General features: G+C 43.9%; 1 protein-coding gene across 1 annotated transcript in view; it reads left to right on the top strand.

The window, feature by feature from the left end:
• Positions 1–23,081, top strand: part of ARID1A (AT-rich interaction domain 1A) — an 89,476-nt gene that overhangs the window by 12,479 nt on the left and 53,916 nt on the right. The window contains exons 2-3 of the mRNA XM_074976125.1: positions 20,095–20,307; positions 21,064–21,525. Coding sequence (XP_074832226.1) covers positions 20,095–20,307; positions 21,064–21,525 — 675 coding nt within the window. The remainder of the gene's footprint in view (positions 1–20,094; positions 20,308–21,063; positions 21,526–23,081) is intronic.

Genomic DNA, 23,081 nt, shown 5'->3' on the forward strand with positions numbered 1-23,081 from the left:
TGAAATAGTGGTTTAGATGCACTTTGATTTTCTACTGCTTCTAGAGCCAGTGGGATCGTTCAGTAGAATCCCCTTTGTTTTAAAGGGAGTCCTGTTTAGTCCTTCTTGAGGTCTGTTCTAAGCTGCTGTTTGTACTGATACAATGTTTAGGTTGGGGTGGTATTTTTATACAGGTATAATTAGTGGTATAACCCTCATGTTTATAGAGTGAGATTATCCGTGTTAAGAGGTTGTGCTGCTTTAATGTTTAATGCGTTGTCTTCTGTGCTGGAGGTTAGGTACAGAAGGGAGCTTGGAGTAGAGGACTGGGGTGCAAGAAATAGTTTGGGGGCTGAGAGTGAGTATGAGTGGTGGGAGGGATCTAGGAGTGTGCTTTAATGTTCATCAGCTTCTACATTGACAAATTATAGCAGTACTAAAACCTGTGTATAGACAAGCCTTTAGCACAGCGGCAGGCAAGTTAAGGCCCGCAGGCCAGATCTCACTCACCAAGCCTTTTAATCCAGCCCACAGCTATGGAGCGGGGAGAGCTTTGGGTGCTGACCCCATCCCTAACCAAGCCAGCCAATGGGAGTTGAGAGATTTTGCTGTGATTCGGGGGGGGGGGGAAGAACACAGTGCAGCACAACTTCTCAGTTCCCATTGGTTGGTTTCCAGCCAGTAGGAACTGAGAGATTTAGCTGTGGGCGGCGGGGGCTGGGGCGGGGGGGAGCGTGCAGCGCAGGAAGCCTTCCATACAGCACAGAAAGCCACATGGAACAGCCAATGGCCTGGGACCACTGGCAGGCAAGGAAACCTGCCTGGGAGTGCCATTGGCTAGGAATTGTATAGGTAAAGGCCTCCTAACACCAGACCCTGCACCCGCTCCTACATCCTTCCCCCCCCAGTTCAAAATCCCTTCCTGCACTCAAACTCCCTCTCAGCCCCATTCCTCTACTCCCAGCTCCCTTTGGCACCTAATCTCCATCCCAGAATCCATACCTCCTGCATAGAAAAATGCAGCCCTTCACCACTTACCAAATTTTTAGGGTGGCCCCTCCATCAAAAATTGCCCACCCCTCCGGTAGCAGGTTTCAGGCCCCACTGAGGTATGATGAGATAAGACAGTTTTGAATTATGGGTGTGTTTTGTTTAAAAAGTTGCTAGCACACTTTAGTAGTCTTAGTGTAGTCAGGCATCAGCTTATTGACATGCTTGTAGTGGCTTGGGGGTCTAGTCTTAGCTTTCTCCTCAACCTTTTTGCTGATGAAGAAGGAAAATTCCTTCCAGATACCCACACAAGGAGCACGAAGCCTGCCTGTGTAAGCACAGACAAGCTCTAGCAGCTTCTTCCTAGGGATGTAACCTGTCCCTAAAAGAAGGAGAGCATCACAGAAGAAGCTGTGTGCCTTTGAGAACCAAGCAAGAGAAACAGGGTGGAAGGATGTCCAGGCCAAATTTTGAGAGGTGTTGCAACTCTGTTCCTGTTGGAAATGCCACTCAAATTTGCAGCAGCTAACTTGCTATATGCATGTGTGAAAAGCTGCAGTTTCCCCAACAAAATCAGAGTCCACGAGTTTATTTTTAAAGGCCCTTAATTATTGGATTTCTTACCAAGACATGAAAGATTTGTTGGCAAAATTATTTTGTTGTTGTTGCAGGGCTGCAAGAATGATCCTGACCTGATGTGAATATTTGGAACTGTCTCTTCAGTTACCATAAAATACAGAAATTGTCTGTTTGTACATACTACAAAGCAGTCTCTCATTTGTTTGTGGGCTTCAAATTCTGCTGCAGTGTTTGGGGAAGCCAGGTTCCTGTGATTGGTAGGGAGGATGGAGCGCCCTGTCTGAGGGGGGGAAAAAGAACAGTGTCCGCCATCCATATTTCCTGCTGAATATTATTGGAACACTCAAAAATCTGGACTTAGTTTGTCTCTTTAGGCCAATACTGCGAACAGTAGTGTCTGAACCCTGCCACAGAGCTAAGATTGCTTTTTTTTAAAACCACCTTTTCTCGTGAAAAGAGGAAATTAATCCTGTAGTTGTTGCCAAGCCAGAAAGTAACTTGTAGGATGACCCCTTTAGGTGGCTGCCTGGGTGTCTCAGAGGAGAACTTTCCAGTTAACAAACTGCATGCTGTCTTTTTTTTTTCCAAACAGTGCTTGCTTAAGGTTGTGCTGAAGGACCTTGACTGTTCTTGTAACATCGGAACTTGGCTATGCTGCTTACGCAGTGTTCTCTTGCTGTGAGGGATCCTTCTTGCACTTATGTTTCATGTTATATCCACTGCTTAATAGTCATGGAGAGCATAAAGTCCAGACAACTGTAGGACTATGCACCCTGTACATGTTTAGAAAGAGGATCTGGTATTTATTAACTTGGTGTAAATGATTAAACTGTGGATGGTCGTCTTCAACTGTGCTAGCCATGGAATAGTTGGAAGAGGACACTTCTTTTCAGAAGAAAGAGTTAAATGACTGAAGTACCAAAAGTAGTTGTGTGGTTTTTTTCCTATTTTTTTTTTAAATGTTTAACATCTCTGACTTGAGTACATTTATTAGGCATATAAAGCTCTGCATGAGGCCAATATGCCAGGTAGTCCCGCATGTCTTTAGATGCTCAGACACTGGTAGAAATGACTTATTTGTAGTGTTTGTGCTTGACTGCGTATGATGTGACAAAGTGGTTTTTGAAGTATTCAAACTATACTCTATGGATTGGTAGCTTTTTTTTTTTTTTTTTTTTGTCCATTCAGCTATTGTTCCATATGGGATTGGTGATGCTTGTATCCATTCATAACCCTTGGAAAAAGGCCCAGGCCTATTAATTATGCATGTGTAATAGACACAGCCAGGTATTGATACTTGTGATTGCCTGTGATGGGAATCTATCTTGGGTACTTATGTCCCAATATGGTAGTGTCTGAGCTCCACGCAACCTGTCATGTTTGTCCTCCTCGCCTCAGGGAAGTACAGAAATTTTGTGGTCCCCATTTTATGGGTAGGGAAATGATGCACAAAGAATGTTAGCAAACTTTGTCAGGATTTAACAGAAAATGTGGCAGAGCAGGGACTTGAGGCCAATTCTCCCAAATCCACATTGTTGGTGCCCTAACTAGTAGCCATCTGTGCTTTTTAAGAATGAGATTATATTTTGGTGGTATGCCAGGCTGGATTCTAGGAAGCTGAATTCTGGTGTGTTTTATGGAACACACGAGTCTTTTTTTTTCTTCTTGCTCCTGTTCTAATATTGCATGACACTTGAGAGAAGTCCTCTATTTTCCTGAAATGGGATGCATTTGCAATAAATAAAACGGGAAGCATCTGTAGTTGATGGCTGCAGCATTAAATCTGGGTGTTTTGATACACTTCGAGCAGTTACATATATTCTGGTTTTTTTTATTTGTTTAAAATACTCCTGCAATTAATACACTGGAGAAAGGAAAAACTAGTAAAACGCTTGCCCTTGATACGGTTTCCAGTAGTCAGGCATAAGTGTATGAAAATGGTTGCCATAGATCCATCCTCATTACCTGCTTGGCTATACTATAGTATTCCCAAATGTGTCTGAGGACTCTCTGTCTCTTGGTTTATGTGGTAGGAATGAAGAAGCTTGTTCTTTCTGTTCAAAGATGATTTGACTGCTCCTCACTTGAAGGAAGAACTTCTGTTGAAAACTGATATGCATACTTGGTGTTTGGAGTTCTTAAAATCAAGCAAAGTAATGTTACTGCCCTATGAGATGTACTAGAGTAGCTGAGTGGTCACGTTCAGACCTCAGACTACCCACATCAGCCTGTAACAATCCATTTTCCCAATTCTCTTACTCTGAAGTATAGCACAAAATGTTGCCCTAGAGTGACTCAGAAGGAAGAAGGTGTGATTCTAATAAGACATAACAGAAAGAGCCGTGGAAATCTGATCCACAAAATATTACCTGAATGATGGGCGGACTATCCCTTAGAATTGCATTATTTTTTTTCATAAGGGCTGTAGTATTTGTTCTGGATGGTCTACAGGTCTAAGAGTTAGCTTTGAATCTGCTGATCATGCTGCATGTGGCACTGTACTGTTAGATTTGCCACTGCTGGAAAGGTGCAGTATTCAAGTCTTTCCTTTTTTGTTTGTTGTTTTATGGTTTCTTGTTATACCTGTTCCTGAAACCAGTAGAGTTTGCAGCGTTGGCTGTTCCTCCTCTCCCCCTGGCATTGGCACAGTCATTAATTTCTGCATGTGCTCACCAGCAGCCAGCTCCTGCTAGCACTTTTTTAACTTGCTGAACAGCCCAGTGCTGCTCTCTTTGCTTTAAAAACAATTTGAGGCGTGTGCTGATGTGAGGTTAGAAGCTCGCAGCCAGAAGGAAAGACCAGGGAGACTAAAAGAAACTCCTCATAATTTGTGTCAGGACTGCTATAACCTGACATTTGAAGCTTATGAAAAGTACGTTTTTTTTGTTAGTATTTAGGACTGTCACTAAGATACGCAGGTCCCAGCCCTAAGGGGGGAGGGGGAGACAAAGCTTGCCAAAAGTAACATTGAATTGGTATGGTATTGGCTTTGCTGTATTGGAATGTGTTTGCTATTCGGTGACAGCAAAGGCTTGACTGCAGCTCTTGCCCACAGTGTTCTTCCTCCGTCGGCCAACTCTGTTCTCATTAGTGTGGATGAGTGCAGCTCTCATCTTTTGACTATAAACCAGGTGTGTGCAACCCACGGCCCTGGACAGCTAGTAATGCGGCCCCACAAGATCGTAAACTTTTAACATTATTATGTGATTTGTATACATTAACTATGTTTTATATGCGGCCCAAGACAATTCCTCTTCACTCAGTGCGGCCCAGGCAAGCCAAAAGGTTGGACACCCATGCTATAAACCTATCACCAGATTATACATGCTGGAAAGTAGTTCTTTGTTGCAAAGACTTCAGGGTGCATCACTGGTAAATACAGGTACCTTCCTCGCTTGCCCATGGCAGTTTGTAATTTTTTCCCCCTAAGGAGGTGGAAGTAGTGGTGTCTCCCACGGCAGACGGCTCTTAGTGTGAGTTTTGAGTCCAAAGCTATTGCTCCCCTCATGATCACAAGGCTATTTGCTTTCACGTTGTCCTGAACCTTCTCAGAATCACTTTGTACACAACCTGGTAGGAGGAGGAGTATGTGGCAGGTTGTCTCTTTTGAATCTGCCTTCACCACAGTGAACTCTTGTTGCAAGGTACCAGGAGCAGTATCCAGTGGTGTGACCTTAGGTCCATCATTGAACTTTGAGAGTGACCGGCAAAACTTGAATTCAGGGGTGTCAGGGATAAATCTGACTCCTGCAGGACAAGTGCTCAGGTTTTTTGTACTGTTTATTGGGTTAATGTGGTAGAGGAGGGAAAAGCACAGGTTTGGTTTACTTCCAAGGCTCAGCTTTCCTATGGTATGTTTACCCTTCCTCCATGTGTGGTTATGTACAGTTGGAAACAAAACTTGTGTGGGACTTACTTGGCTCTTTCATCACAGCAAAACTTCTGCTTCCTGGGAAATTCTAAAATTGTGTCCTGCAGAAACTACAGGTCCCACTCAGCATCCCAGTGCTCCATACTTATTAAACCAGGCACCTCCTCTGGACATAATGAAACACTGGGTGTTGGAATGAAGTAAGCTGTAACAGGTGTTCTTCTATAACCAATGAATACATTGCATTCTCTTCCATTTTGCAGTACTTTGCACTCCTGTAAGAATCCCTTCTAACTTTAAAATTATAAATTAAACCTTACAACACCCTGTGTAAGGAACGTCAGTATTACACCAGCCTTGTAAACTTTAATGACAGTTCGCCAACCCAGATTCTATTTCTTCACCTACCCTTGATCTGAATTGTTTGTAATAAAGACAAAATGCACAAAAATGCCCTCCTCGGACCTAAAGTCTTTACTTATAAATTGTGAAAAGATTTACCTGGTTAGAGAAATTTGCAAAGATATAGAATTCCCATGTTACAGATGAAGAAACTGAGATGTTGTGGTTAAAGGGAGGTACCAGAAGCCCTACAGGAAGTCTGGAACAACTGGGAACAGGATCTCCTGACTTTGGTTTGTGGCTAAAGCTCAGAACCTTTTTTGCTTACCAGCTGATTATGGGCCTCACTTGCCTAGAACACTGACAGTGAAACACATTTTTGAACGTGCCCTTTTTTTCATCACTGTGGAGTGGAAGAGGCTGAAATTCAGGGGTGGTGTGTTTTTCATTATCTCCTTCTATCCCCAGTACATAGTCTTTTTGCATTGTACTTGGTTGTGGACACAACCTGATTTGTCGTGTGTGTGTGTCCGCTTGGAGATGTACGACCCTTTTTAATTAACTACTTACATGTTAAGTTTGACTGGTTAACTCATTAAATGGCAGGGGCAGATGGGGGCTGCTCTGGCCCAGCTCCTGCCCATGTTGCTCCTGTGATCACTGCATACCAGGGCCCCTGCCTGCAGTGCTCCCTGGTAGGACTACCGCAGACAAGGGCTGCTCCAGCCCTACCAGTTAACCATAACTGATAAGCCTCATCTATTTAGGGTGAGGGGGCCGCTTACCCATGGACAAATCAGTCAGGGCCACAAAAGTGAGAAGCAAAAATTAATAAAGTCCACATCACTCACCCCGATTATGGGCTGTGGGGTCTTGGTGGCATGGAGGGTGCAGGAGCAGGCTATGGGAGGTGGTGCAGAGGTGGGCTGGGGGTGTGGGTCTAGGTGAGTAAAGGTGCAGGAGGCTTTAGGGACGAAGAAATCAAGGAGGGGTCAGAGTGGGGGCAACGGGTTTGGAAAGGGAGTAGGAGCAGGATGTGTGGGTGGGGAGTCTGGGCAGGTGGGGGTGTGGGAGAACAGCACCAAGTAGCAGCAGAGCCCGCAGTTGACTCCCACCTCTGACGTCCCCAGTCTGGACCCAGCCTGTGGCTAAATCAAGGTGGATCCAGACTGCTGGCATTAAACATTAAAAAGGTCGTAGAGCAGTTTTTAAACTAAGAGGTGGGGCAAAGCTGATTGGTGCGGGGGAGCACGTGGATTGGACGGAGACTTCTCTTACACGAGGCTCCATAGATAGGGATGCCCTAGAAGTTAGTCAGATAGGGAACGTGGGAAATAATATATGGGCAAGAGCAGATGTGAAACAATCGCATATAAAAAAATCCAAGGCGTCTGTGAAAGGCGGACATATAAATAGTGGTAGTTTTTTTTAAAGTGTTTTTACACAAATGCTAGGAGTCTGTCTAATAAGATGGGTGAACTGGAGTACCTCATATCAAAGGAGGAAGTTGACATAATAGGCATCACAGAAACATGGTGGAATGAGGACAATCAGAGGGACACTATCATACTGGGATGTAAATTATATCGGAAAGACAGAACAGGTCATGCGGGTGGCGGACTGGTACTATATGTGAAGGATAATATAGAATCAAATGAAACAAAAATCCTAAAGGAATCAAAATGTTCCATAGAATCATTATGGATAACAATTCATTCCTCTAATATGAGTATGGCATTAGGAATATATTACTGACCACCTAACCAGGACAGTGATAGTGATGCTGAAATATTAAGGGAGATTAAAGAGGCTGTCACAATAAAAAACATAGTAATAATAGGAGATTTCAATTATCCCCATATTGATTGGGTACATGTCACCTCAGGACGGGATTCAGAGATTAAATTTCTTGATGCCTTAAAATGACTGCTTCTTGGAGCAGCTAGTACAGGAACCCACTAGGGGAGAGTCAATTCTCGATCTAGTCCTGACTGGAACGCAGGATCTGGTCCAAGAGGTAATTGTTACTGGACCGCTTGGAAATAGTGACCACAATATAATAACTTTTAATATTCCTGTGTTGGGAAGAACACCGCAGCGGTCAAACACTCTGGCATTTAATTTCAAAAAGGGGAATTATACTAAAATGAGGAAGCTAGTTAAACAGAAACTAAAAGGTAGAGTAACTAAACTAAAATCCCTGAAAGCTGCATGAAAACTGTTTAAAGACACCATACTAGGGGCCCAACTTAAGTGTATACCCCCAAATAAAAAACACAGTGAGAGACCTAACAAAGAACCACCATGGCTTAACAGCCATGTTAAAAAGGCAGTGAGAGAGAAAAGGGCAGCTTTTAAAAAGTGGAAGTCAAATCCTAGTGAGGAAAATAGGAAGGAACATAAACACTCCCAAATTAAGTGTCATAACGTAGTAAGAAAAGCCAAAAAAGATTTTGAGGAACAGCTAGCCAAAAATTCAAAAAATGATAGTAAAATGTTTTTTAAATACATTAGAAGCAGGAAGCCCACTAAAAAAGCAGTGGGGCCATTGGATGATAAAGATATAAAAGGAGCAATCAAGGAAGACAATGCCATTGCGGAGCGATTAAATGATTTCTTTGCTTCAGTCTTCACGGCTGAGGATGTTACAGAGGTTCCTAAATCTGAGCCAGCTTTTTTAGGTGACAAATCTGAGGAACTCTCCCAGATTGAAGTGACATTAGAGGAGGTTTTGGAGTTAATTGATAAGCTGAATAGTAACAAGTCTCCAGGACCAGACGGTATTCACCCAAGGGTTCTGAAAGAACTCAAATGTGAAATTGTGGAGTTATTAACAGTGGTTTGTAACCTATCCTTTAAATCCGCTTCGGTACCCAGTGACTGGAAGACAGCCAATATAACGCCAATATTTAAAAAAGGCTCCAGAGGAGACCCTGGCAATTATAGACTGATAAGTCTAACATCAGTACCAGGCAAATTAGTAGAAACAATAGTAAAGAATAAAATTGCAAGGCACGTAGAAGAGCACGAATTGTTGGGCAAAAGTCAGCATGGTTTCTGCAGAGGGAAGTCGTGTCTAACTAATCTATTAGAATTCTTTGAAGGGGTTAATAAGCATGCGGACAAGGGGCACCCAGTGGACATAATATACCTAGATTTCCAGAAAGCCTTTGACACGGTCCCACACCAAAGGCTTTTATGTAAATTAGGCGGTCATGGGATAGGAGGAAAGATCCTTTCATGGATCAGGAATTGGTTAAAAGACAGAAAACAAAGGGTTGGAATAAATGGTAAATTTTCACAATGGAGTGGGGTAACTAGTGGTGTTCCCCAGGGGTCAGTCCTGGGACCGATCCTGTTCAACTTGTTCATCAATGATCTAGAAAATGAGGTAAGCAGTGAGGTGGCAAAGTTTGCAGATGACACCAAGTTGTTCAGGACGGTCAAAACCAAAAGGGATTGTGAAGAACTACAAAAAGATCTCAGCAAACTGAGTGATTGGGCAGCAAAATGGCAAATGAAATTTAATGTGGGTAAGTGTAAGGTAATGCGAATTGGAAAAAATAACCCAAATTACATGTACAACATGATGGGGTCAAATTTAGCTACGACAGATCAGGAAAGGGATCTTGGAGTTATAGTAGATAGTTCTCTGAAGACATCCACACAGTGTGCAGCGGCAGTTAGTAAAGCAAATAGGATGTTAAGAATTATTAAAAAAAGGGATCGATAATAAGACAAAAGATATCATACTTCCCCTATATAAAACTATGGTACGCCCACATCTTGAGTACTGCGTGCAGATGTGGTCTCCTCACCTCAAAAAAGATATATTGGCATCAAAAAAGGTACAGAAAAGGGCGACTAAGATGATTAGGGGTTTGGAACGGGTCCCATATGGGGAGAGGCTGGAGAGACTGGGACTCTTCAGTCTGGAAAAGAGGCGATTGAGGGGCGATATGATAGAGGTATATACAATCATGAATGGTGTGGAGAAAGTGAATATAGAAAAATTTATTTACCTTTTCCCATAATACAAGAACTAGGGGACACCAAATGAAATTGATGGGTAGTAGGTTCAAAACTAATAAAAGAAATTTTTCTTCACACAGCGCACAGTCAACCTGTGGAACTCCTTGCCGGAGGAGGCTGTGAAGGCCAGGACTCTATTAGGGTTTAAAAAAGAGCTTGATAAATTTTTGCAGGTTAGGTCCATAAATGGCTATTAGCCAGGGATAAAGTATGGTGCCCCTAGCCTTCAGTACAAGGGCAGGAGATGGATGGCAGGAGATAAATCACTTGATCATTGTCTTCTGTTCTCCTTCTCTGGGGCACCTGGCATTGGCCACTGTCGGCAGACGGGATATTGGGCTGGATGGACCTTTGGTCTGACCCAGTATGGCCATTCTTATGTTCTTGCCTGATCTGGCCTGCGAGGCTCAGGGCTCCAAGCCTTCCATCCACCTGGTGGTTGGATACTGTGGAGGAGAGCCCTGGTCAAGATTCAGACAGGCAGCATTCCAGATTTGGATGGTGGTTTGGGGGTTTCTCACCCCCTGATTTAGGGTGGGGCTCACCAGTTAACTATTAACATCTCTAGTGTCCACTGTTTAATTTCATTCTCTACTTGTTTTTGGGTCTCTCTAGTGTGTATGTTGCTTTGCAACCATCCCTACAGCAGAAAAAGATCTCTGCTTTTACCTGAGAATCTGACAGAAATTGGACCCTGCCATGTTTGGACCCTCCGCATGTAAAGGGGCCACTTCTGATTTAATGCAACAAGCTTTGTTTGCTTTGGAAAGTAAATCCTGAAGAGTCCTCTGTTGCTAGGACTTCCCCAGATTGAATGCTAGCACTGTGTGGTAGCTGAGGGCCTCCTCCTGTGTGTGGAGGGCTGTGTTGCTCATTTGGGATGAAGAGCAAGGTTTTAGGGAACCAAGTGGTTTATGGTGACTGAAAGTTCATTGCTGGCTGCAGTTGTCTGCGGCAGGGAGTGATAGCTCAGTTGTTTGAACATGAGCCTGCTAAACCCAGGTTTGTGAGCTCAGTCCTTGAGGGGGCCATTTAGGGATCTGGGACAAATAGATTTAAAAAAAAAAAAAAAGGTGTTTGGTCTTGCTAAGAAGTCAGGGGTCTGGGCTTGATGACCTCCTGAGGTCCCTTCCAGTTCAACAAGATGAGTATCTCCATGTATATATTGTCTGAATAGACTTATTAGTCAGCTTTGAAGCTGTTTTGAAGTTTTAATGATGCTTGCTGAGAATAATGTAGTTCTGGTATCTGATATCTGTTTTTTTTCCCTTGTCTGTGATGTGGGGGTGTTTTTTCTTTTAATCTGTATCAAGGGCCTTCTGCCTCTTCTAGTACATAGGTGGGTCAGCTACCAAAATGCCACAGTACACCCATATGATGTCTGGGTGTTGTGGATTTTTTGGTAGCAGAATCTGGTAATGGGTTGATCATGAAAGCTTTTTGTTTGGTTCCTACATAGACTGACAATCTACATTTGTGTACAGAAGTTGGCATTTACCGTTACCAATGCCGTATAACTGCTTTCAAATTTTGAACTTTTTCTTGTTGTCTATGACCCCATATCCATCTCTAGGTAAGAGAGGGTGGTGCCAAAAAGCTACCTGTTGATCAGTTTAATCTGATTGGGCACGGTATGGTCAGACATGCACAACACCTGTCCCTTTATTCTCTGTAGCAAGTTTTGTCAAGACACTACAAATAGACTTTAGTTTCTGATTTTTCTCCCTAGGCAACAAGCTGAAATTCTGTTTGACAGAATTGATCTCCTTGTATCCTCAACACTAGATACTCTTTCTGGATTGTACTTGGCCGTGAATACAACTTGATTTGTCGTAAGTGTGTGTCCACTTGGAGATGTAAAATCCCTTTTAATTAACTGGTTATCTGAGCACTTTGTTTTGAAGCATCTTGGATTTAAACTTCCCTGTACTGGCACACTGGAAGAACTAGACAAATGTATTAAAAATGTTTTTGTTATCTTGATGGGGGATTCATGATTTTGCTTGTTCAACACCTTCAGACCAGGGTACTGGATTCTGTAACAGAGTGCTCAGCTGGATCAGCAAAAGGAATTTTTATCTCCTCTAATTGTGCCTCATGCTGGTTGGTGGGTGGATGGTTTGTCATCCCACCCCAAGTGGTATGGTAGACGCACAGATTCACATAACTAGTATTAGCAAGGCTGGGCCTGTCAAGCATCTTTACAAGCACTGATTTAGTTTAAAACAGGTGCCCTTTTCACTCCCCTCCTGGGCAAGTAGAAACACTAAATCTTTATTAGATCCATTACAACACCACTTCTACCTGGAAATATGTTATTAAAAGGACAATCTCTGCATCTGTCTCCTCTAACCTACAGAATTTACATGGAAAATTTAAACATACAGCATATTTAGATAGGGCAATATCATCCAGATCACATGGTGGTAAGGAACTATATAAATACCTTCTAACAGGATGTGATAAACACAATGGTCTTTTATTGTGGAGAATGACTTGAGCAGGGAAACCTATAGCCTTGATAAGTAGGATTTGGTGGCTATGGTAGAAAGGGTTTAAAAGTCACTGACCAGAGAGAGAGTAGAGGTGACTTGGAAAAAATCTGGCTTTTGACAACGTGCGTATGTTGTGCTGAGGATTTGTTGGGCTGTCTGAAATTTGCCGCTCGAGTTTTTGATGAGGCCAAGGTCCTCTTGGTAAGTTTGCATGTTTGTATGACATCCCTCTTTGTGGATGTAACACATCTTGCCTCAATTCACAATAGTATTAACTTTTCAGCATCCATCTTTGATGCCTGCAGAGCATCAAAAAGATTCTTTTCTTGTACCACCTTCTAATATTTATATACAGTAAACCCTTGAGTTACATGGGGTTGTGTTCCTGCAACCCCAGCATAACTCAGACTTTCACAGAAATCAAGGCGAGCCAGGAACCAGGTTGCTGCCTGGATCCAGGCTCCCCTGAACTTGTGGGAACTGGGAAACCAGTCAGCCTACCACGGCTGGTCAGTTACCTGGGTTCCCTAAAGTGCCTGGGAACCGGGAAGCAAGCAACAGCCTGGTTCCAGTCTCCCTATGGCTTGTGGGACTGGGAAACTGACCAGCTTATGGCTGGTCAGCTTCCTGGCTCCTGCAAGCAGGGAGTCAGGAACCAGGTTAAAGAGCCTTTTCCTTCACTTCCCCCAGCTGTGCAGCTGTCAGACACGTGGCTGCCTGCACCCGGGCTGGGGACCCAGTGGCTGGCTTTGTGGGGTCTTGCTGCTCCCTTTACTTCTCCCCACACACACCCATCTCATTTAAGTGCATTCAAAATGCACGTATCTCGAGGCATTATTGTATCTGGCATATTTGGTAAAAGCTGCTTCTTTTGTGTGCTCTGAACAGTCTAACTTTAGAAGCAAGGACTCAATGGTCCATTCAGTAGACAATTATTTGGTCTTGGCACTGTTTTAGAAGGGATTTTCTTTTGAGTTCTTGTATGAGAAACATCTCTGCAGAAACTACTGGGCCATTGTATGTATGCATGTTTTTGATACATGTTTGAATGAGAGCTCTTTCGTTGTAAATCCAACTTCTGCTTAGATCTTCCATGAGGTGGTTGTTCTATAATAGGTCTGTTCTGCAAACAAAAACTCTGCCCAGACTAGTTGAAACTGTGGCAAAGTAGGGACAGCAGTGTTCAGTATGGTTCCTCTGGGGTATGTGGACAGGCCTCCTGCTGAATAGAGTTTTATACTATAGTTTCTTGCATTAATAGGAGTGTTTTGTATGTAAAACATGGGAGGTAATTGTCCTACTCTGTTTACCGCCGAGACCTCATCTGCATCGAGTACTTTGTCCAGCACTGGGCACCATGATTTAGACAAGATGCGGCTAAATTGAGGAGCCCAGAGGAGAGCAGCAAAAATGATAAAAGATTTAGAAAACTTGACCTGAGAGGGGGAGAAAAGACAGCAGGGAAGGGAGAAGGGACCCAATACCCTTCAAATATGTTAAGGGAGAAGAGGATAGTGATCGGTTGTTCTCCATGTCTGCTAAAAGTATGACGAAGTAATTTGTAGCAAGGGAGAGATCGGGAAACTTTCTAACATGTAACTTAACTATATGGGTCGTTAAGCACTGGAATAGGCTTCCGAGGGAGGTTGTACAGTTCATGTCATTGGATCAAGTTAGGCAGGCAGTCAGAGATGGTCTAAGAGGGCTTGATCTTGCCTGATGAAATCCCTTCTAGCTCTGTGGAATGGGGAGTTCATGATTCAGTTAATTCGGCATAAAGAAGGAACTTGCTAGTATGACTTTCCTGACCACAGTGGACTAGGATCTTTGAGTGTTGATGTATTTGAAATATCTCCTCAATTATAAAAGTCCTAATTACAAATTTGCGGGTGATCTGAATGACTACTGATAAAAGCAGGAGAGGAGGTACTTGGGGAAATGCCCTCTTCTTTGTGTGATTTTCCCCCCCACCCCTCAAGGAATTCAATAATTCTGATGTTCTTTTGAAAAATATAATATGTATTGGTGGAGGAGTGGGGGCTTTTATTAGACTTCAGTTATCTCAAAATTCTCAAAGGACAAGGTTGTAAAGAGGAAAGTAAAAACCTGATGAATTATAAGATGGTAAACTGACCTATCAGAAGGTTATAAAAGGTGGTGAGTTCAGACTGGGATATCTGTCTTAACATAGACAGCTCCACCTGAAATAGATTATATGAAAGAACTTCCGACTAAAAGATGAGCTCTGTTTACTGTTGAGTGTGAATATTCATTAGTTCTGCACACTAGCTTTTCAGCCAGTACTTGTTACAGGCTAGTTGTGAAAGAGCTAAAGTTGGTTTATATGCACATGGGGGAGAGAATTTCAGAAATATAATTTGGTGCTGTGTGAAGGTTGTACAGGCAATGTTTGAAGACTCCAAATGCTAGATAAGTACTTCCTGAAAGTTGGGTGTTCTAAACCATAATGCCTTTGGTCCCGCTGAATGTCAACTCTGACTGATTTCTGTGACGTAATGCTCATACCCATACGCCCCAGATGTGCTTTGTTTCCAGCCACTTCTTTGGCATTAACTCAGTTATAGGAGACAAGCAGAGAAATAACTGTCTGCTTCCTTGGAGCAGGTCCTCAGATGGCCTAAACTCTCATTGACATCAATGACAATAGATGCTCCTTGTGTTTCAAGTCCTGTGAATGTGTGCACAGATAGAATAATCCCCACCCAATATGTAACAGGACATGGAGCATTTGAGAGATTCCAGTGTCTGTCATCTTGTGATTTACTGACCCTTGTAATGATCTCTGTATGGTGTGTGGTTTTTTGTTTTTTTTTTTTGAGGGGGGTGAGTAGGGTGACCAGCCATCCCGTATTAGGCCAAAACAGGGATGCCAAAAAGGCATCCCTACTTCCTTTAGAAAAGGGACTAATTGTCCTGTATTTTCAGCTAGCAGCTGCTTGCCAGAGAGCAGGGAGGGAGCCCACAGGTCAGCCTCCTTTCCCCCTCTCCAGGGCTTGGGGGAGTGAGGGGAGCATGGGTGGCTGCCCCATCCCTGCCACTTCCCTGGGGTTTGGGGAAGGCAGGGGGGAAGTGCCATGGCTGCCCCCTCTCTGTTGCTTCCTTGGGGCACAGGGAGGTGCGGGGGAAGCCTGTGGTTGCCCCATCCCTGCTGCTTCCTCAGGGATCTTGGGAGTTCTGGGGGCTGCTGCGGCCAGGGGCCTGGGGAGGGCAGGTGGCTGCTGCCTTCTTCCCAGATCCCTGGGGCTTGGAAGAGCTGCCAATCCCCACGTATCTCCCTGTCCCATATTTGGGGAGGAATAGGGGTGTTGGAGGGGCCCTTCATTTAAAGTACTGTAGAGATTGGGCTTGCTGGGTATAAGGCTTGATGCTTCATCCTTATGGTGTCTGGTAAGGGTGAAACTCACTAACCTTTATGGCTCTGGTCAGGCTTCAGAGATTCCTAGGGATCATTGGTATTGATGACTCTTGGTAAGATAGTTTGAGTGCTCGCTCCAGTTTCTTAAAGTTTTTATTCAATATATGCTCTTCATTTAAATTAGAATTTGATTGTAATGGAGAGAACTTAAATTCTTAGTTGATATGCCCTCTTGTAGGTATTGAGCTGAGTCCAGACTCATTATTGACGGCTTAAAGTCAAGAGCAAAGTTCTCTTTAATTCTCAGTGATTTCTGAATTGCCAGGTGTCAAAGGAACTTTCATGCATCCATCCATTTCCTTTACTAGTGGGGCTGTAGTGTCCTAAATGGGTAGAAAGCGCTGGAAAATGGATGAGTAAAGCTGCTTATTCCGTGTGCTGTTCAACAAACTACAGTAGGTGTTTTCACTTTCAGTGATGCTTCTGTCACTGTTTTACTACTGTACTTGAACCATTTGTGGGCTTGAGTGAGAAGCAAGGTATTTAAAGTTACAGGGAGCATGGCTCACCTTACATTATTGTTTGAATAGTTAAACCTGATACTAACCCTCTACTCCCTTGAAATGAATACGTTGGTTGACAGGCTTCCTAGTGGAGAGTTGTGGTCTCCTTGATACCCTCCAATATTAATTCAGCGCTGATGGGTGAACATAAGACATCTTGCTCTCCAGTCTCTCCAGTGACAGAGGCTGGTTATGCCTTTGTAGTGGAATGCTTAACACAGGGGAAAAGAGGACAATCTTCTGAGCAGAAATCTAATTTCTTTTCTTCAGTTCTGCAAAATCCCATCTGGGTTCAGCTGTGGGGAGCTGATGATGAAAGCTGTATCTGTGAGCTTGCAAAACCAGTGTTAATTGGTGTTTTATTGGTGAAAGCTTTTTTCCGTTTAGTGGCTAGCAGGTCCCAGGGGCTCCTGTCCTCTGACTCGCTTGAGAATGCTAAGATGCAACACGAAAAGCAGCAGTAGCCAGCTGCTGCTTCTCCCTGAATTTGCCGGAAGAGGACTTGCTGCCTTTGTACAGGAGCACAACAGTCAAACAATAGTTTGTGCTTGCAGAGCCATGTGGTAAATCACGTGACCTCATGCTGTTTTCTGCCCGGGTCCTTACCCATCTGTTCTTGCCACTCTTTCTGGGTTATCAGGCACAGGTCCAAGTCCTCACAGGCAGCCAGCCTCATGGCCTGAGATTATGAGCACTAACCTTCCTGGCAGGGGCAGTGTGGCTTTGCTTTTATGCAGATTAGCCATGTGCTTCTCACATCAAGGTTCCACAGGAAAAGACATTTCCTGTGCTTAGTTCTTAATGGGCGGTTCCCAGCTCGCTGTACAGGGACTGTAGGGTTTGGGCCTGTGCAGGGAAAGCTTGCATGAAAGAGGGATTACAGTATACTGCCCCCCCTCTCATTCCACCTCTGCTACTACGTCACCACAACACAACCACACGCTCGCTCATACTGTTGGTGTCATTCATTCAGTGCCAAGATTGCTTTAAAAAATTCCCTTGGCCCCAGTTCAAACAGGAGTACAGCTGGGATGTGTTAGATTTTAGGCAGTCTGCCCTCAATTTGAGATGAGTTATAAATAGCAGTGCCGACTTCCTTAACTACCAGTCTTGGAGGTAAAATGCAGGTTAATTACTGTGGGAATCAATTAGGGCTTCTCTTGGTTAAACAGCCAAGGATGCTTTTTGTTGTTGTTTTTCATGATTTCTCCCCCCTCCCCTTATTTTTACCCAACTCCAACATGGACAGCAAATAGAGTCAGAAATAAATTCAGATCAAAGGTGAGAATTTTCAAATGGTTTTTGGTTTATCCCAGCCCTGACCAATATCTGCAATTCAAACATTGCAAAATTAGAGTTCAGTGAGAAACTTTTCTCTCTGTGCCCCCACGGTTCCCTAACAACAACAACAAAAAAAACCAAACCACTCCTGTATGGTGTGTGTGGGTCTCATAAGTGAGTTAACTCTGCTGAACTCTTTGGAAAGGTATGTACTCTTCCTCCATTATGTCTTGTTTTCTGGTGGAATAGTGAGGGATGTTTTCTTAGTGAACACTTTCACCTGCTTTGAAGTGGTAGAAACTCTTCACTTTTCACTTTCACTTGTACATGTGAAACTAGCATCTCTCTTGATCTGCACACGTTTTGTACCCAGCATCGAACAGTTTTTACATTTTTATAAAATGTTTCTCCATTGTACTAGAGCCAGCATCGTTTAGGGAGACTGTCTTCTGTGCCCTTCTTCAGCTGAAGGTGCCATGCACTGTCCATTAGACAATATGTCCTGGCGTGTGTTCAGCACTTGACAGTGAGCTTCTGTGGACTGAAAATTGGTGTCCCAAGCTCATAACCTGGGAGTGTGTTTTGGTTTTTCTTTTTTCCAAAGACCAGTTTTAATTTCTGACGCACAAGGTTATCATGCACTTTTGCATATACTGGAGCTAGAGCAACTCCGTAGCGTCACAAAACAAGCAGTCCTGTAGCACCTTAAGGACTAACAGTTTTGTGAGTGAGATCCAGTTGATCTGATTTTTGAAAAATTTGCTGTTGGTTGGACTAAGTGTGGTTGTATAACTGTTTGTTTGTTTTAAAGTGCCAAAAATTGACAGATTCTGAGGTTGCTTCTGGTTTCTCTTCTTTGAGAGATTGGTCCCTAGGAGTGACAATGGACACTCCTAGAACTGTTCTGTCTCCAATGCATGGCACACGTGCACGTCCATGTTTGGAGTCCGGATAGAGACCACACATCTCAAAGAACCTCCATTTATGATAAGTAACCTTCTCTTTCTATGAATTCAGGAGGGTATAATAAGAGAGTCTGGACTTTACTGTTCAAGGAGCAGCAAAGCTTTTCTCTCACTCATGTCTCAGAGGCAGGGCCTTGGCTTTTGACATGCAATCACAGTAATCACTCCTGTGGTTTCCTGTCAAAGGGATTTCTCATGTGTCAGGCCAGAGAAGAATCTTCAGCCTTTTTTCAGTCAGGGTTTGGTATTTCCTTATTTATCCTGAAATGTTCTTGCAAGCAGACAGGCATCACTCCTCTTGGCTTTGCCACCAAGTGTAACAGTGTGCCGGGGCCTATAGCCTACCAGTTTAAGGATTGATAGGTCCATAACTGCATTTTAATCTTGGCTGTTCCTTTCTTGAAGCACTTGGGCTAAATTGCATGATGGGATTCAAGTAGAAATCCTGATGGTACACTTTTTTTATTCTTTTTGTAAAGCCAGAGCAAATGTGTTTAATGCTAGGATGTTTAAAGCGCTATCAATGAAAGGGGTGATTGTACATAATGGGAGAGGCCTCATGCTATATTGCTGCTGATGCATGTTGCAGGCTTTGCGCAGGCAAGTTAGCCTGCTTTGGTTACAAACATCAGGAATGTGTATTAAGGCTTTTTTTTTTCTTTCCACCTGGGTGAATTAGAGTTCACACTTCTTTTGTGTACAGACTTTTTGATTTAAAGGGCCTTAGTTTAGAATGGTGTGTTTGTAGAAATAAACCACATGACGATCAAACTTGGTTTTTATTTCTGGTAGTGCTTATAGTGTGCTAGTTGGTTTCAGTATAGAAACACATCCTTAGAGAATCCCCATCTAAAGATACATGCTGTGTCCTATCTTTGATTGGCCAAGGTGGTGATATGACCACAGCTTGAAAATATAAGGTCCTGTTTTTAAGGACACTGTATAAACAAGGCTACATTACTGGTTAACCATTGACTGCTGTGGATGGCAGCAGGGCCCAGTTTCCCATGCACCAACACAGGCTAAGTTGGGGTCCCTTGTTGGGCCATTCTGGCATGATCCTACGTGGGCACAGCCCTGACTGCTGCCCCCATGCAGTCAGCCCAGCACAGCCAGGGCTGATATAGTTGGATGCAAGTAGTTGTACAGCCTGTTACTCAATAAGCATCTTGTACACTTTGACTTCTGTGCATTTAAATTTTCAGCTATAGCATTGTATTATCACAGCTGTTTACAGTGAATTTAATTATTTCTGGTTTAAACCATTTCCTGCTGGGGAGAAAGACCCTTCCACGTTTCACGCGGAATGACTACTCTTTAGTCCCCCAGTTGATAGATCCAACTGACTTTCCTTTCTCCATGCCTCAGAGGAGATGGGAGAGTCTAAAAAGATTCTCCAGAGCTGGATTAATGCTGTGGGGAGCATCTGTAGGCGTTGTGTGTTTTCTTCTCCAGAGACTGATGCCATTTTTTAGCATTAGTTGAGAAGCAGGACGGCTTGGGTTTTATAACAACCTTTCTTGCTGACCAGTCCCCTTTATGGTTATATGGAAGTAATGATTGTACATACAAATGTGATGTATATTCAGCTTTTATACACATGGTAACTTTTTCTTCGCAGCCATCAAGCCCAATGGATCAGATGGGGAAGATGAGACCTCAGCCATATGGAGGAGGTAGCTTGTACACGCAACAGCAGGGACCTCAGACGGGGCCACAGCAAGGCCATGGATATCCAGGACAGCCTTATGGGCCACAGACTCCCCAGAGATATCCCATGGGAATGCAAGGCAGGACGCAGAGCGCAATGAGCAGCATCTCATATGCGCAGCAGGTAAAGCAAAAAATAAAACATCTCCCATATCCCACCACAACCCATTCTTCTCTGATTAGCAGAGGAGTGAGCTCTTTAATATCCTCCCATAACAGGGCCAGTCTTTGGCAAACGTAGCTATGTGTTGTCTTCAGTTATTCAGCTGAAAATGTTGTTTAGACTCTGTTGTGATATAGGTGGACTTAAACTAATGAATCTCTATGTGATGGACAAGGATCTGTGATGATCACTTTCCAGGGAGGCATCATAGATCTTTAGTATCACAAATGTAAAGGGAGGTGGGGAAGGACAGTTAATGGATTAAAATAGCAACTATGTGAATCTTTAAACCAGCACAGATATATAACTGCTCCTCAGCATAACCAGCTTCTAGGTTGGAGTTGCTTATGGCTTCATACTATCATTTTTTTCTGATCTCTTCCATAACTGAGAAGGCTACCTTTTAAAGTGAGACTTCACTCTTTGTGGTGGTCTACTTATATGTGAGGATGGGCTAAAAAACATCTCAGCAAAGTCCTTGTGGTCCATATTAAAAGTCTGTTATTGCCAGAGGGAATTTGGCATACCACCAGCTTTGCTGTTTTCTTGGAGGTGTACTCATCTAGGCAGCGGGATTTCTATTCCCTTTCCAGTTAATTGCCTAACAAAGATGCCTGGGAGTCCCACCTGCAGATGCTTCTCTTCAGACATGTTCTGGTTTGTTCTGGTTGTTTGTGGAACCTATTTCCAACGGGCGATTCTACTCTCCTTTTGTAGATTCCTTCCTATGGACAGCAGGGCCCAAGTGCATATGGACAGCAGAGCCAGACTCCATATTACAACCAGCAAAGTCCTCATCCCCAACAACAGCAGCCTCCGTACTCACAGCAGCCGCCATCCCAGACCTCTCACTCCCAACCTTCTTACCAACAGCCGCAGACTCAGTCTCAGCCTCCACAGCTTCCATCATCCCAGCCTCCATACTCGCAGCAGCAGTCCCAGACACCCCATCAGCAGCCCCCATCTCCATATCCCCAGCAGCAGCCTGCAGCCCAGCAACATCAGCAGAGTCAGCCTCCATATTCTCAGCAACAGTCACAGTCACCCTACCAGCAGCAGCAGCAAACTCCATCAACGGCCTCCTCTGCTCTTTCTCAGCCGTCGTCTTCATACCCTCAGTCGCAACCGCAGCAACAGCCGCCATCTACGTATTCCCAGCAGCGCTTCCCACCTCCGCAGGTAGGACGTCTGCCCCTCGCTATCCCCTCCTGTCGGTAACTACAAGAGTTTGCAGAGTTTACTTCCGTGTGGTTTAAAACCAATGGATTAGGGATGTGAAATCCCATTTCATTAGTTAACTGGTTAAATGCTAAGTTTAATTGATCAAACAGGGCGGGGGAGATGGAAGTATCCCTCCCTGTGGCGCTTCTGGGCTCAGTCCACTGCAGAGGAGGGCTGCTTTGGCTGGTCTGGAGCACCCCACCCTATCGTGTGGTTGGGGGCCCAGGCTGAGTCCTCTGTGGACAGGGGCTGCTCCAGTCCACTGCATGCAACCGGTAAACCTCATCCATTTAGAGTGAGGCATACCAGTTAACTGGTTAAGAATCAGCATCTTTACATTGAACCTCCTAGCTGACCATGATTAAACATCTGTCTCAAATCTAGCTGTGATGAAGAAATTGGAATGCTGAACACTCAGAGGTAGTGAGACAGTCGCTGAGACTGTGCAAGGTTCACAAACGGTTTGTACTTAGTGAGTGTTAATTGTCAATGCCAGTCTAATGGACTGTCATTTGAAAGGCTTCCAAACTGCGGTCCATAGAATATGAATCACCTGGAGACAGAGCTTCAGTGTTTCTCACAGTGTCTAGGAGGTCTTCAAGAGATCATGCTTCTTGCTTCTTTTGTAGCCCAGTGAAAGACACAGCACATTCTGTTCAATATCTTCATTAACGATTTAGATATTGACATAGAAAGTACACTTATTAAGTTTGCAGATGATACCAAGCTGGGAGGGGTTGCAACTTCTGTGGAGGATAGGGTCATAATTCAAAAGGATCTGGATAAACTGGAGAAATGGGCTGAGGTAAACAGGATGAAGTTTAAGAAGGACAAATGCAAAGTGCTCCACTTAGGAAGGAACAATCATTGTCACACATGCAGAATGGGAAAGGACTGCCTAGGAATGAGTACAGCAGAAAGGGATCTAGGGGTTAGAGTGGACCACAAGTTAAATATGAGTCAACAGTGTGATGCTGTTGCAAAAAAAGCAAACATGATTCTAGGATGCATTAACAGGTGTGTTGTGAACAAGACACGAGAAGTCCTTCTCCCGCTCTACTCTGCGCTGGTTAGGCCCCAGCTGGAGTATTGTGTCCAGTTCTGGGCACCGCAGTTCAGGAAGGATGTGGAGAAATTGGAGAGGGTCCAGAGGAGAGCAACGAGAATGATCAAAGGTCTAGAGAACATGACCTATGAAGAAAGGCTGAAAGAATTCGGCTTCTTTAATTTGGAAAAGAGAAGATTGAGGGGGGACGTGCTAGCAGTTTTCAGGTATCTAAAAGGGTGTCATAAAGCAGAGGGAGGGAACTTGTTCTTCCTTGCCTCTGAGGATAGAACAAGAGGCACTGGACTTAAATTGCAGCAGGGGAGGTTCAGGTTGGACATTAGGAAAAAGTTCCTAACTGTCAGGGTGATCAAACACTGGAACGAATTGCCAAGGGAGGTGATAGAATCTCCATCACTGGAGATATTTAAGAAGAGGTTAGATAGATGGCTTTCAGGGATGGTCTAGA

Source organism: Carettochelys insculpta, chromosome 24 (assembly GCF_033958435.1).
Source record: "Carettochelys insculpta isolate YL-2023 chromosome 24, ASM3395843v1, whole genome shotgun sequence".
Lineage (NCBI taxonomy): Eukaryota > Metazoa > Chordata > Testudines > Carettochelyidae > Carettochelys > Carettochelys insculpta.